The sequence below is a fragment of the Erpetoichthys calabaricus genome, chromosome 15, assembly GCF_900747795.2.
Source record: "Erpetoichthys calabaricus chromosome 15, fErpCal1.3, whole genome shotgun sequence".
Classification (NCBI taxonomy): Eukaryota; Metazoa; Chordata; class Cladistia; order Polypteriformes; family Polypteridae; genus Erpetoichthys; species Erpetoichthys calabaricus.
Window position 1 is genome coordinate 4,650,029 of NC_041408.2, and position 14,333 is coordinate 4,664,361.

The 14,333-nt window shown below is 43.7% G+C and overlaps 1 protein-coding gene across 1 annotated transcript; it reads right to left on the minus strand.

The window, feature by feature from the left end:
* Positions 1-1,478: 1,478 nt before the first annotated feature.
* On the minus strand, positions 1,479-13,636 carry LOC114666134 (leucine-rich repeat neuronal protein 4-like). Its single transcript, XM_028820878.2, has 5 exons — positions 13,388-13,636; positions 9,681-9,954; positions 9,090-9,258; positions 3,713-3,838; positions 1,479-3,233 (listed from the first exon to the last, which is right to left on the minus strand). The coding sequence occupies exons 2-5, from the start codon at positions 9,934-9,936 to the stop codon at positions 2,120-2,122; spliced, it is 1,665 nt and encodes a 554-aa protein (XP_028676711.2). The 5' UTR covers positions 9,937-9,954; positions 13,388-13,636; the 3' UTR covers positions 1,479-2,119.
* Positions 13,637-14,333: the final 697 nt, after the last annotated feature.

Sequence of the window (14,333 nt, forward strand, 5' to 3'; positions counted from 1 at the left end):
AGTAAGCTGGTTGGGTCTACGGTGGATGTATACGGACATAGGAGTTCTCTCATGTCACCTTTTGCCAGGCTCAATGACATACAGCTTAACATAAGTTAAACCAATTTAGAGTGGTGTATAGAATTTTATTTTCACATTAGTTTTCAAAATGTTAAACAAGGCAGAACTGTAATAAAGGTGCCCGCCTCTGGTGGCAAACATGAGAGCCATTTGGATGTTAATCATGAAGACACAAACCCCCATCATTAGTAGATGCACCTATGGCAGCCATGATGGCATTGAGTCTGTGTGCACAGGTCTGTCTTTCTCTATCACCTCTGCCATTTCTCCACATGTTCTTCTTGACAACTCTGCCCAGGTGACATGTTGATCCTGAGTGAACAGCCTTTCTCAAGTCCAGCCATAAATTCTCCATTGGACTGCGATCTGGACTTGACTCGGCTGCTCCAATACATTCACAGTGTTGTTCTGAAGCCATTCCTGTGTCACTTTGGTTTTTATGCTTGGGGTCGTTGGCTTGATGGACAACAAATGTTTTCCCAAGGCACAGGTTTCTTGCAGAGGACATCAGGTTTTCCTCCAGGATTTCACACATTATATAGTGTGTGTGTGCGTGTGTCCACGGTTGACTTGACTAACAAGAAATTCTTGGCTATTTGCAGGCAACTAGAGGAAAAATGGTTTCCACTAATGCATCATTCTCAGAGTGTGAGTGTAATGTATGTAATACAGATAGAACCATCAGGTGAGGAAGACAAGTGTCAAGGTAAGGAAGTTATAATTGCTAATCATGGTACCGGATTGTGGGGACATTCATCTTACCCTGTACACGTGACATTAATGGACACACAAACCCCTATATCTGATTAATATGTAAAAAGATGTTAATATATATGCATCACTTTTTTTTTCATTAGATGAGCTGTTTATTAAAAAAAACAAAAAAGAATTGTACAACAATACTGCTCACAAATAAATATTTCAATTTTGCTTTAGACCTGCGGAATACAAAATTTGCTAAAAGCGGTTTCTTTCCCCAGTGGAGAAGCAGTCGACTTTCGCAAAAAACGGTGGCATTCTGGGACGAGTACCCTATTTTTTTTTTTTTCCCTCCCCAGCCCACTTTTCAATTTCTGCACATGAATTTCTGCTCTACTCCTAATTCAAACCTAATGAGATTTCCGCTAAACGTTCGCTTTTTTCAGTTTTGATCTCACCGTTGATGAGGTGAAAGTTAAGCCAGATATTACCGTATATACTCGCCTTTAAGTTCTCCCGTGGCTAAGTCGGGGTTTTGATTTTAACTTAAAATTTCCGGTATTTTATAATGTCGGTCGTATAAGTCAGGGTTTTGATTTTAACTTATACAAGCGACATTATAAAATACCGGAAATTATAAGTTGGGGTTTTGATTTGAACTTATAATTTCCGGTATTTTATAATGTCGGAACTTATACGACCGACATTATAAAATACCGGAAATTATAAGTCGAATGCGGAAAACTCGCGCTATTGGTCCAAGGGTTTACGATATACTAACACCCACCTGACAGAGTAACCACGGGGCACACAGCCTTTGTTTTTCCTATGTATTGTGCCTACGTGACCACACGGTGATACCCGAACTATTCCAAAGCGACGTTTCCACTGTTTTGTGTATCTCACACCCTCATACATCTTTATCGTAAGAGCATCCCTTATCTACGATGGACCGTTCAATCAGAAGAAAATATGAAGCTGGTTTTAAATTAAAAGTTGTTGAAGTGGTGAAAGAAATTGGTAACTAAGGTGCTGCAACAAAATTTGATGTGTCTGAGGAACTGGTGTGAGGTTGGAGGAGGCAAGAAGATGTAAAAAAAAAAAAAAAAAGTTTTTGAACGGGCGTATAAGTTGGGGTCTGATTTTATGATCGATTATTTGAATTTTAAGACTAGGACTTATTCGCGAGTACTGTATATAGAGAAGATCATCACTATGGGGCCAATTCGCCGAGCTCTTTCTTTTTTTCTCGTCACGGTCCATTGGTTCCTTACGGTTCTGATTCAGGGAATTTGCAGGATCTTTGCGCCATCCTAGGGTTCATTTTAGAAGTGGACGGTTCTCGTTCAACCTTGAAATTTCATGGCTGCAGATTCAAACCCTGGGTGCTAAATGCGGGATTTAAAATGGACAGAGAGTTGGTAAGGTAGGGGAGTTCGGGCGGTTGGCTGGTACAACTTTTACACAAGAAGCCCGAGAGGATGATCACGGCGAGCAGGAGGACTCCGCTCAGTGCCGCCAACAGGTACAATACCCACATACTTTCGGACTTGGTGGTAAATATCGTGCATTTTTCATTTGTGCCTCCTGTGTTCTTTGCCACAACACACACGTTGTAAGATGTTCCTGGCGCCAAATCGTACAGCGTAAAGTTACGAAATGTCACAAAAATATTGGTTATCGTCCGTGTGATTGGAGTGTCTTTTTGACTCAAGGTTATGCGGTACTCCGATATGACGGAATATGGAGCACACCAGTGGATTTGAGCGGAGCTGTAGGTCGTTTCCGGTACCTCGACCTTTAGGGGTTGACCGGGCTGAATTTTGTCACCTGTCAGTCCTGGACATAGACAGTGCTGCATCTTTTGAAGTTCACGACAAGGCCTCTGAAGGTGGCGGCAGGGCTGATAGTCACATGGGATGTCCTGGTCAGATGGGACCGGATGTTCAGTGGGGGTTTCAGTTTCGTCGTAATCCAATCCACCGGTAAAGAAATCAATTTTTTCAGGGGTGGTCAGTTGGTCAGGCCATTTTTGGGATGTCCGCGTGGAGAGCTCCGTAATGGCGGTACGTTGTGAAGATCGTGAAGTGGTTTGATCCGAATGAGCCTGCAAGGTAGTCGTGTCCTCCTTCCTCTGCGGGATGTCCGATGATCCCAGCATGGTCGACGTGGTTCTGTCGGCTGTAACTGCAGAGGGCGAGTAGACTGGTGTGGTCACTGCGCTCGTTCCAGAGGAGAACTTCAGCGGCTCTTCACTCTGTGTCATAAAAGACGCGTCGGAGGGTTCGTGCCCAATCTCTGCTTTCTCTGTGGCTTTGAAAACTGTTGAGGTTTTCGTCTTGATGGCTTCATGTTCTGTTAAAGTCGACGTCTCTTTTGAAACCTTGGGGACATCTGCCGCTGAACTGGTGGAGCTTTTTCTTCTCACTGGAGAGTCGGTAGCTGAGCTGTTTGGTTCACTAGCCGCTAGTAATCTGTGTGAACATCCCAAGAAAATGCATCTTAGTGACGTTGATCATCCATAGTGTTTAAATGATTAAACACACAGGAAGAGTGAAATATAGTGCCTTTAAGACCCCTTCACCTTTTACACATTTTTGTGGCAAAATCATTTCAGTTAATTCTTTCCCCTCATCAAGGGGACGACAAATCAAAAACAGGATATTAGGAATTTTTTTCCCATGTATTAAAAATAAAAAACTGAAATATCACATGGACAAAAATATCGAGAACCTTAGCTATAGCAGCAATTTCAGCCAGAAGTCTTCATGGGTCTGGTGTGACAAGCTTTGCACACCTGCCATTCTTCTCTGCAGGTCCTTCAAACCTCTCTGTAAGGTTGGAAGGAGACCACTGGTGGGCAGATATATTCAGGTCTCTCTGTTAGGCTCAAGTCCAGACTCTGGCTGGACAACACAAGAACATTCCCAGAATTTCCTGACCCTTTCCTTACCTTTCCACGGTGGCTTCACTGACGGAGATGTAAAAGCAGGGCACTGAGCCACAGAGCGCTGGGCAGTTGCTGTCGCCGTCACCGTCGCTCTCACTCCTCGGTAGCTCCGGTGATGTTTGATTGCATCTGAAACGAGAGAAGACGTCGCCATTGAACGACACTTGTAAATCGGAAACATCTGCTGGGTGAGAAGACCTTCGATCTTTCAGGGTCCTCAGGTTTCATCTGATCAAGAAAAGTCTGAGCTTATAGATGCGAGTTGTCATTTAGGTGTCGGGATTCTGTCTAATGGCTCTTGTTCAGAACGTGGACGCCTTTTGGTTGTTTCACAATAATTAAGATTTCGTATATAAGTAGGTTTCACGTTTCTGTTATTTTAGCCCTAAAATAGTGACTTAACAACAGGGACCCATTTTCTTGACCTTAAGGTTAGTGTTTGGGCAAGGGGAAGGCCATCTCAAGTGGTGTCCGCTTTCTGAACAAGACCCTAATCATAAAAGTTACAGGTGTGGGGACGCGGCCGTTCACTTTTAAATGTGACAATGACAAGGGACCTCGTCAGTTCGATTTTTTGTCGTGTTTGTTGCCGTGTAGGCGGTCAGTGTCTGCTGTCTGACTTCACCCAGGGTTCATCACGTATCAATATGAACGAGCAGGACGATCGAACATCCCAACACGTGGCTAACCGTGAGGATCTGTGCGACCCTAAAAACGAGGCTGGTGAGACCACCAGAATGTCCAATGGACGTCACCAATTTCTACAGGGAGCGCCTCGAGCACAGCCGCGGGTCCGTGTGGAGGTGGGTGGGAAGGTTTAACTGAACTTTAGATTACAAAAATCTCATCCGCAACTCAAATACAGCCAGGAATTACGTGAATAAATGTAAGTAATATAAAATAAATAGAAGTAAATCATTTTACAAGTACATAAGCACGTTTAGAGATTTAAAAAATGGAATTATAGGCATACAGAAAGAAAAATTGAAAGTCTGAACAGTGTTCAAAGATTTTGTAATAGTTATAAAAGGCCCAATAAAACATTCACTTTTAGAATTAAGAGATGGTACAGTGTTCAAGCATTTTGTAGTACTGTACTTTCTGAAAGGTACCAGCAAGCCCGCGATTCTCAAAAGAATCGCAAATCCAAGAATGGCAATCGCTTTCTGTTCCCTCTGATACTTAAATAAACATATTTGTATTAAAGCGGTTTCTTTTTGGAGCTGTGACTCATCTGGTTCTGGTGTTTCAGAAGCGTGTTGTACGCGCCTTCATTTATTGTTTTTATCCATGCAGTCTCTTTTTTATGTTTTTCTATGGCTGTGTCGTCAGCGAGAAGTCGTTTGCTGACGGCGGCGGATTCGCGTGCTGAAGTGACCATGGTGGCGGATCTGGGCATGGAGGGCTACATTACTAAACGAACGTGGTATATGCGGTGGTGTGGGTGGTCGCGTTCGGGCAGCTGTACAACCTGGCGTGCACGCTATACCTCCGGTTTAGTTCACAGGTCGTAGCCATGGTAAAGTTTTCATTTAATTAAATAAACATATTTGTACTAAAGCGGTTTCTTTGTGTGGGCGCCTTCGTTCATTGTTTTTATCCATACGGGCTCGTGCTTGTATTACTAATCGTTGAGCTCCTTCCATTTGGAGCCGTGACTCCTTTGCCTGTGCTGTGTTAGAAGCGCGTTGTGGGCGCGTTCCTTCATTGTGTTTATTCATACGGGCTCGTTTTGTATTTCCGTTAGTTGAACTCTTTCATTGTGGAGCCGTGACGTCTTTTCTTCTGGTGTGTCTGAAGCGCGTCGTAGGAGCCTCCGTGTATTGTTTTTATCCATGTGGTCTCGTCTTTGTTGTTCTGTGGCGAAGTCGTTTACTGTTAGGAAGCATACTCCAACTTACACACACTGACTGCTGGCACAGTGGATTAGAGCAGGTGTAGTTTACAGGTTGTGGTGTTTGGGCGCCACGCACTGACTCTGGGAACTACGGGCTCGGTTTTGTATTACAAATCGTTGAGCTCTTTCCGTTATGTGATTCAAATGTGCCACACAGACCGCTAGCACAGTGGATTAGAGCAGGTTTAGTTCACAGGTTGTGTTGTTTGGGCGCCACCTACTGACTCTGGGAAGCCGCTGCGTTTGACTCTGAGGCGCAGTGCGCATGCGGTGCGTCCGCCGTCCGTGCATAAATTAAACTGTAGTTTAGTAATATAGATTATAAATCTTAAAATAAAGACTGCACATTTTAGAATAAAATACTTTGGTTTTGAGGCACTTTGTTGAAGTGTTTAGTATTAAAGGCACTTGTAACTGCTAAAGAAAGTGCAATAGTGTACGTGCATTGTGTGGACATTTTGAAAGGCGCTATAAAAGTGTAAAGTTTAGAATTAAAAGACCGAACAGTGCTCAAGCTCTTTGTAGAAGCGCATATTACTAAAGGTACTTCAATCTGTACGTTCATTGTGACTTGTACTATATAAACAGTTCAAGAGAGAAATGAATAAATACAACCTTTAATTATGCAAATAAATCTAGAAATAGTAATTAAGCACCAAAACAGATAAAGCTAGCAACATACATGTAAACAGTAATTTTACAAGTAAATAAACACATTTACTGAGAAATTAGGCATTAATTAAGTAAATCAATAAGTTAGCAAACAGAGTTGCTAAATAAGCACATTCATACAGAATTAAATAGCTTGGATCGGTTTTATTGATAAATAGAATTACAAATGAAGGAAATCAATAAGTCGAAAAGTAATTAACCCGACACCTGCTGACACACAGTGCATACATAAAAATAGGACTGCTTTTAATTTAAAAAAATTACTAGAAATTTAACAATGAAATAGAATGAGCAGCTATAGAAATAAATAACAAAAAAGAAAGAGAGAAAAACAGCAATCAAGTGGGTAAACTTCAGGGATTAATACCAAAAAACAAAGGTCTGCCTGTTCTGCCCACGTCTGTGTGGTTTCCTTCCGCAGTTAGAGAACGTGCAGGTTAGGTGGACTGGTGCCCTTAAATCGGACCCTGGTGTGTGTGTTTGTTTGTGTTTTCCCCTGCAAAGGGCTGCCACTTGGCCAGGGTTTGTTCCTACCTTGTGTCCTATGCTTGTTTGCTTCCTTGGTATAAATAAATAGTAAGTGTTCCAACCGATCCATTCTGTATATTATATAGAATAACATGTTCATAATAAATAAAATCTTTACAACCAATAACACCCCCCCCCCCCCCCCCGCTCACACTGACTTAGCCCCCACCACCACGTAATTTTTGCTATATATTACCTTTGATTCTTGTAAGTCTAAGCATTATCCTCGGATGAAGGCTCTTGGTAGGGGCTGAAAGCTCAGGAATAAAAACTACTTTATTATACGTGATTCGGTTTCTCCCTTTGTGGATCTCCAGCTGCAAATATGCAAACCTTCCCTTCCATATATATGGAAAATTTATAATAGTAATAATGTGTACATCACATTTTAATTGCTCAGATGCTTATGTTGTAAATTAATTAACGAAGTAATTAAGTAGCATTAGTGGTAAGCATGTCAATGAATTAACAAATACATAATAAAATTAGTATATTTATAAACACGACTGGTAATTTTAATAAGTGAATACAATTTGTGGTTAATAAAACGGTAAGCCAGGTAGTGAAGTAAATAAACGGTAGCGACATTCCCAATTGGACCCACAAGGCGCATAAAGCCGCTCAGAGTGACAAGTTCGGAGGAGTCGTTGATGTAAAGTGCAGTAAAACTCCAACGGCGGCTCGTCGCGCACGCGCTCTCGCTCTGCCCGTCTCCATTGTGACGTGTCGTGCCGCTGAGCAGCCAGCTTTTCCCATCTCAGTATTTAATGTGCGAGGAGCTGCAGGGTTCTTAGTGGTGCTTTGCAGTATGTGGCCACTAGAGGGCAGCAGTAGGTAACGGATACTGTACTTTGAATTGTAATTTTTTTTCTTTCAGTGTACGCGCGCGTGCTCGACCTTTCGAAGACATTTCTAGCCCCTGTCCTTTACACTTAACACGACAAACGGCACTCCGTCTCTCCCACACACACGCACACATTTGGTTCAAGTCCTGCCTTTTGCACACCACTGACTGGTTATGCTCCGTTATGCACTTGTTCTCCTGCCCGAGACCTTCCGTCTTTTTGCTTGAAGCCCACATGCGGTAACGTTCAGTGACGTCATATTTAGGTGACGTGCATCGGCGAAAACAGATGACGATTAAATGTTGCCGTTAATTTTCATTTTTTCATAATTGCCACACTGGAGCTGTTTCTGGAATTGTGCTCCCTGGCTGTGTTCCAATCGGAAAACCAAAAGAAATGCAGCCGATTGTATCCTAAATGTTGTAAGCTGCCTTGGATGAAGACGTCCGCTAGATAAGTAAATGTAAGTGTCGTCCATTGTATTTCCTAACTGGACTCTTCTGATGTACGATTATTACAGTTTATTCAACAGCAGCGCTAACAGCACTTGGCACAAGTTTAGCGGACCCCCAGCTTTGTGCCGTCCATTTTTTTTTAACGTGATTGAACTTGAGCTCCAGAAAGTACCATGTCAGCCTGTTCACAGCTTAGCTCGAGTGCCAACTAACTCAGGGTCCGTAGATGTCATCGAAGACGGAGGTTGAACTTCCAGCCTAAAGCGCTGAAGCACCAGCACTAATCAGTAGTCTAAGGTCAGGCCAGCTTACTCCATGTTCGGCACCACACTGGAGGCAAGGCAGGGACCTACCTAGATCTGGTGCCAGTCCATCACAGGGCAAACACCCACACGGGCCAAACGTCACAAGCGCCAATTCATTAGCAAGCAAGTCATCAGGATGAGGGATAATCAGGAATACCAGAAGATGCCATACACACACGAGAGAACGTGCCAGCTCCCCACAAAGGTCACCGGGCAAAGTGTCGGATGTACTTGGCAGCACGGCACCACCCTCCTTGATAAATGACGCATGTGCCTCTGAGAAGGCCTAACCTGCCCTGTGATATGAACACGTCAAAGGGCGCCCGTTACCTGCAGAGTGGGTGGAGTGACATGAAGGTGACGCCGATTTGATTTTGATGAAAAGAGCTGGAGACCCCTTCATTTTTTATTTTTTCCGCCTTATGCAGTTTCTTGTATTAGGAATTTGTTTCCTCGTACCCCTTGGGTTCAGAGCACCCTTAGTGTAGGTTAGGAGCGTTATTGAAGGGCCCAACAGAGTAGGCAGTAACAGGGATTTGAACCTTCTGGATGCCAGCGCAGATACTTAGCCTCAGTGCCGCCCACTCTGCCCATGGACCTTAATGAAGTCCTTCTTGAAAACATCCATCGTCCAAAATTTTATTCAGAGTGGCACACACACAAAATACAAAGTCCTACCTGGCAACGACAAGAAGCAGAAAGTCGAAGTTTGCGTGCAGATGGCCGTCTGCTGCCATCATGGCGTCCTCGCTTGTGTTTCTGATTACTGAGGTGAAGCTTTTCAGCAGCTCATCTCGAGTGATGTTCTCAACCTGCTCCTTCAGCATGTGGAAACAATCCATATGAGCTGCCAAAGAGAAACGTGTTACTTTATTTATTTGTTTGAGGACGGATTGGCATTGGGCACAAGGTGGGCACCGACCCCAGAGGGGCAGTAACTGATATTTTTTATGGAGACCTCCCACCGCGAGTCCATCCATCCTTCCATTATCTTAGCACCTCTGGAGGTCTGGAGTCACTGATTTCTACGATGGACACCAAATCTGGATGGGATGTCCGTCCACTTCAGTCCACACACACACACAATCATCCTGGGCCAGTTTAAGAGACTAAATGGACCCCAATGCGTTCCTCTTTGGGACAAAAGAGAGAACATGCAAACAAAACCCAGAAGTGGGAGTGCAGCCAGCAAGGAGCCTTGTGGTTTTTGAGGACTGTGCATCATCGGCTTTAGTTAGTTTTTAAAAATAATTAACTCGGGAGACGTACCGGCACTCAAGTTGGTCTCACAGTGTTTGAAATTCCACCTCAGTGGCGATGTATCGAAAGCGTCCGTCACATTCGGGCCGCCGATCTGTAAAATCCTGCAGAAGACGCACGTGCTGTTCACGCCCATGCTGTGAGGGGTCCGCAGATACAGTCCGAAGGGGGGTCCGGCGGGCAGTTCGGAGCTGTGGTTGCCCATTGCGCCATCCACCTTAACAATCAGGGAAATGTAGAAAGCGCACCCCAGGATTGCAAACATGACCCTGCAGAACAAAAACTGGGAAAGAATGACAAAGACTTTCGTTAATCTTTGGTAAGGCAGACAAAAAAAAAAGACACTTGGAGTCCGGCGACCCGTCACTCGGACATCGGTGGGACTCGCTGGTTTGCTCCTCATCCGCACCTAACTGTTTGTCCATCCTTGAATTTGCATCCCCTGTCGGGCTCTCACACTCCTTTGTGATGAAGAAAGAGGTGGGCGCTCAGTCCCATGGACAGCCCCCCCCCCCACTACAAATGGAAGTGCAAGCTGAGAGAGGTGGGCACTAAAGGTCCTGTCACCTTACGTGACGTTTTCAGGCAGGCCAGGCCGTCATTTACATAATATGTGACAATCGGAGGCAGTCGCCTAGTGTGACGCCCCCAGTGACTCACCTCAACTAGTCCACGACGCCCCTCGAAAGAAAAATCAAACTCGATCTCGTCTTTGGTTGTAGGGGTGGGCTGTGTGGATGCGAGAGCTTTCAACCAATGAATGCTCAGCTGGAAGTGCAAAGCACCCAATGCAGCGATGAGGAGTAAGGAACCTCGCAAACAGAAATGAAGCCCATCTGTCTGATGTCTCGTGTTTTACAAACCACGGCGTGACGGGGAAAAATAAATAAAAAGGGCCGAGAGTGCATTGGGACTCACGGTTTGTGTTAACCTTTCAAATGGCGCTGCCCCCATCCGGCTGTCAGAAGAAAGCAGCGAGCGCAATTGTTAAACGGGACATGGGCACTGCCTTTTAGTCATGTGAGTTGGCACGGCCTGGTGATGAGAACAGCAGCAACAACAATCGCCACGTCTGACATACCCAGTGCCAAGAAGTCACATAATGTGATGCCAACTTTAGTCCTTGGGTCTGGCTTCCTCAAAGCAAACATTTTTAGATGAAGAAAAGCACACCTCTCTGTTTTGACTGTTCAATGTTCACAAACACACTTGGATATTCATAATTGGATATTATATAAATTTTCTTTCTAGGATTATGGCCCTTAAATGCTTACAGTATGTTAAAGATTGGCCTCCTCATTTCTGTATTAAATGCATTTACAGTTCGTGCCCACTAGGTGGCATTGGCTATGTAATTCATGTATTAGCTGGGAGAATTCATCGGGATACAATTTATTTTTATTCTTTGAATTAAACTGTCCTTCCGGTCTATCTATCTATCTGTCTATCTATCTTATATAGTGCCTCCATCCATCCATTATCTAACCTGCTATATCCTAACTAAAGGGTCATGGGGGTCTGCTGGAGCCAATCCCAGCCAACACAGGGCACAAGGCAGGAAACAAACCCGGGCAGAGCGCCAGCTCACTGCAGTATATAGTGCCTTTCCTATCTATTTATCTATCTATATAAATAGACAGACAGACAGGAAAGGCACTATATAAGATAGATAAATAAATAGATAGGAAAGGCACTATATACTGCAGTGAGCTGGCACTGTGCCCTTTGTTGGCTGGGATTGGCTCCAGCAGACCCCCATGACCCTGTAGTTAGGATATAGCAGGTTGGATAATGGATGGATGGAGGCACTATATAAGATAGATATGTAGTGCCTTTCCTGTCTGTCTGTCTGTCTATCTATCTATTTATTTTATATAGTGCCTTTCCTGTCTATCAAATCCTGCAAACTACACTGTTTGTCTATTATATAGTGCCTTTTATGTCTGTCTATTACATAGTGCCATTTACTACCTACCCATCATTCTATAGTGCCATAAAGTATCTATCATGATGTAGCGCCTTTCACATTCACAATAAAGTGCCATTTTTTATCTACCTATGTTTCAGTATATAGCATCTTTCTCATACATAGAGTACTATTGACTATCTGTCCATCATTATACAGTTCTTTTATTTCCTATAGTGTCATTCACTGTGTATCATTATCTGTTACATACAGTGTACTGCCATGTACTGTACTTTCTAATTATCCACCATTCTATAGTATCTTCTATTTGTACTCTATAATGTCATTCACTATCTATTATATAGCGTATAGCCATCCACTTCCTGTCTATCATCATATTGTGCCATTTGTTATCTACCAGTTCTATAATACTGTACCTTTCATTTTATATGGGTGATGGCTCTGAGGTGAAGCAATGAGAAGGTTGCTGGTTCAAAGCCCATAAACCCCAGAACTCCGTGAGGCCCTTATCCTGTAATCGCTCCATCCTGTGTATGACGTTCATCTGCATCGAGCCCGGCGGTCCTCCAATTTACAGAGAAAATTCGGGGGGTTGGTGGCAGAATGGGCACTCCAGCCACCATAAAAAAACAAACAAACAAAAAAAAAAAACTCACACTGTGCCAGTGTGGTGCTGAGATGTCACCCGCTGCACTTGGGTCTCTATTCAGGTGGTCTGTCGTGTGGTGGGTGCGCCTGCTCCCCAGCCTTCCATTTCTATTACAGTAATTCACTCTCTCACTTGTGTAGTGCATGTCTTGTGTGTTTGCTAGCCGTACTTTATGTGCTTCACGTGTCTCATCAGTAGGTGTGTGTGTCCCATAGATGAAACACAATATAATAGATACAGTACGGAGGTAGGCACAGGATATTTGAATGGTCGATAAATAAATAGATGTAAAAGTACTACATATTAGACAGACAGGTATATAGAGAGAGATGTCACTGGCGTTATATAGTAGGTAGATAGAGAGACAGATTTGAATGACGCTATATAATAGATACCGATATAAGTAGATAAATGTAAGTGGCACTATGTAATAGACACACCGACATATAGATAGATGGGAATGGCACTAAATAGTAGATAGACAGTTGCTATATAACGGGTACATTATATATATATATATATATATATATATATATATATATATATATATATATATATATATATATATGCATATATATGTGTGTATAGACTGGTGCAAATGGAACTATTACAGATAGAAATAAACAGATTTAAGTAACACTAAATAATATTTAGTACTAGATGTGGAAGGCCTCTTTTATAATAGACAGACAGACAGAACGTGGATGGCTATATTACAGATACTTAAGAAAGGCACTATATATATATTGAGATACGACTGGCGCTATATAATACACAGACATATGCTATTTACATGGACAGTGTGATTGTGTCCATCTTTATATTTATAAGCAGGGTGCCCATAAGGTGGGCCAGGTGTATTTCACGCCGATGTGGACGTGTGCAGAGTGGCACAGAGTGGCACTTGGACACTCAGGTGCGTCACTCTGCTCCGTGCGTGTCTTTGCTGTTTGTGTGTTACAGCGGGGTTAGCCGCGCGTGTGTGTGTGTGAGTGAGTGTGTCACACACCTTGATGTCAGTTCTTTCATTTGGACGGTCCCTCTCTTTCTGTCCCCCCTATGCTGGACCCTTTTCATTTCGGTCTATGGAGTGCCGTCACTTTTGTGCCTCAAGCCTTACGGGTCGGTGAAATTGCTTACCTCACAGATTCGGTAACAAAGAAGAGACGTTTGCTTCGCCTTAAGACCCCGGTCCTTATTCCTCCACCTCGTGCCAGTGCCGATGTGCCCCCCCAGCGTAGTCTCCTGTTGGATTTTTTTTTTTTTGAGTGTGTGCCAATGGCGCTCGGATCGCCGCGTCTGTCCGCCTCTTCCACTTGTCCAGTTTGTTTTCTTCTTTCCAGGCTGTGGCTGAAGTTTGACCGAGTGGGAGGCTGAAGGGGGTGGGCTGTGCCGCTAATGACGGCGCTCCCCCAAAGACAGAACACTTGCGCAGCTTCCAGTGGAGCCGCCTCGGCAGAAAGTTCAAACTGGTGAAGTCAGCGCGCGCCGGCCGCACTCCCCCGCCGGAGCTCTTCGGTCTCGTCGCTCGTTTGCACTTATAGTCGGCCCTGCGTTCACACCTGTGCTCAGGTAAACTGAAAGTGAAGTAAATGACAGGCCGGCTGCTGCTCTTCTACACCAGGGGTGTCAAACTCTCAGCTGCCGGGGCCCACAAGTGACACTTTATACCCAACAAGCAACTCCTACCGCAGCGTTTCTCAACCTTAAAGTATTTGCGACCCGAGTTTTCAGAACAGTTTTAATCGCCCCCCTCCCCAACGTTTTTTTTTTTTTTTTTTTTTTTTAAAGGTGTCCACTAATACCAATTTGTTATTTTTAATTAATGATATATCATAGATGCTATTTTATTATACCTGCTTAACTTTTATCGACATTTATCTAACTCTATATTTATTTTTCTAGTATCAGAATATAGTTTAAATTCGTTTTGGTTTCAATAAATGTATTTTTCATATTTTCGATTCTTGTTTTCTTTTTTTCACATCTTCGCGCCCCTCTAGGGGGGCCCGCCCCACAGATTGAGAACCACTGTGACCTACCGCATCGAGCAGGTGGTCGTCACCTCGTCACAATCGTTCATTTC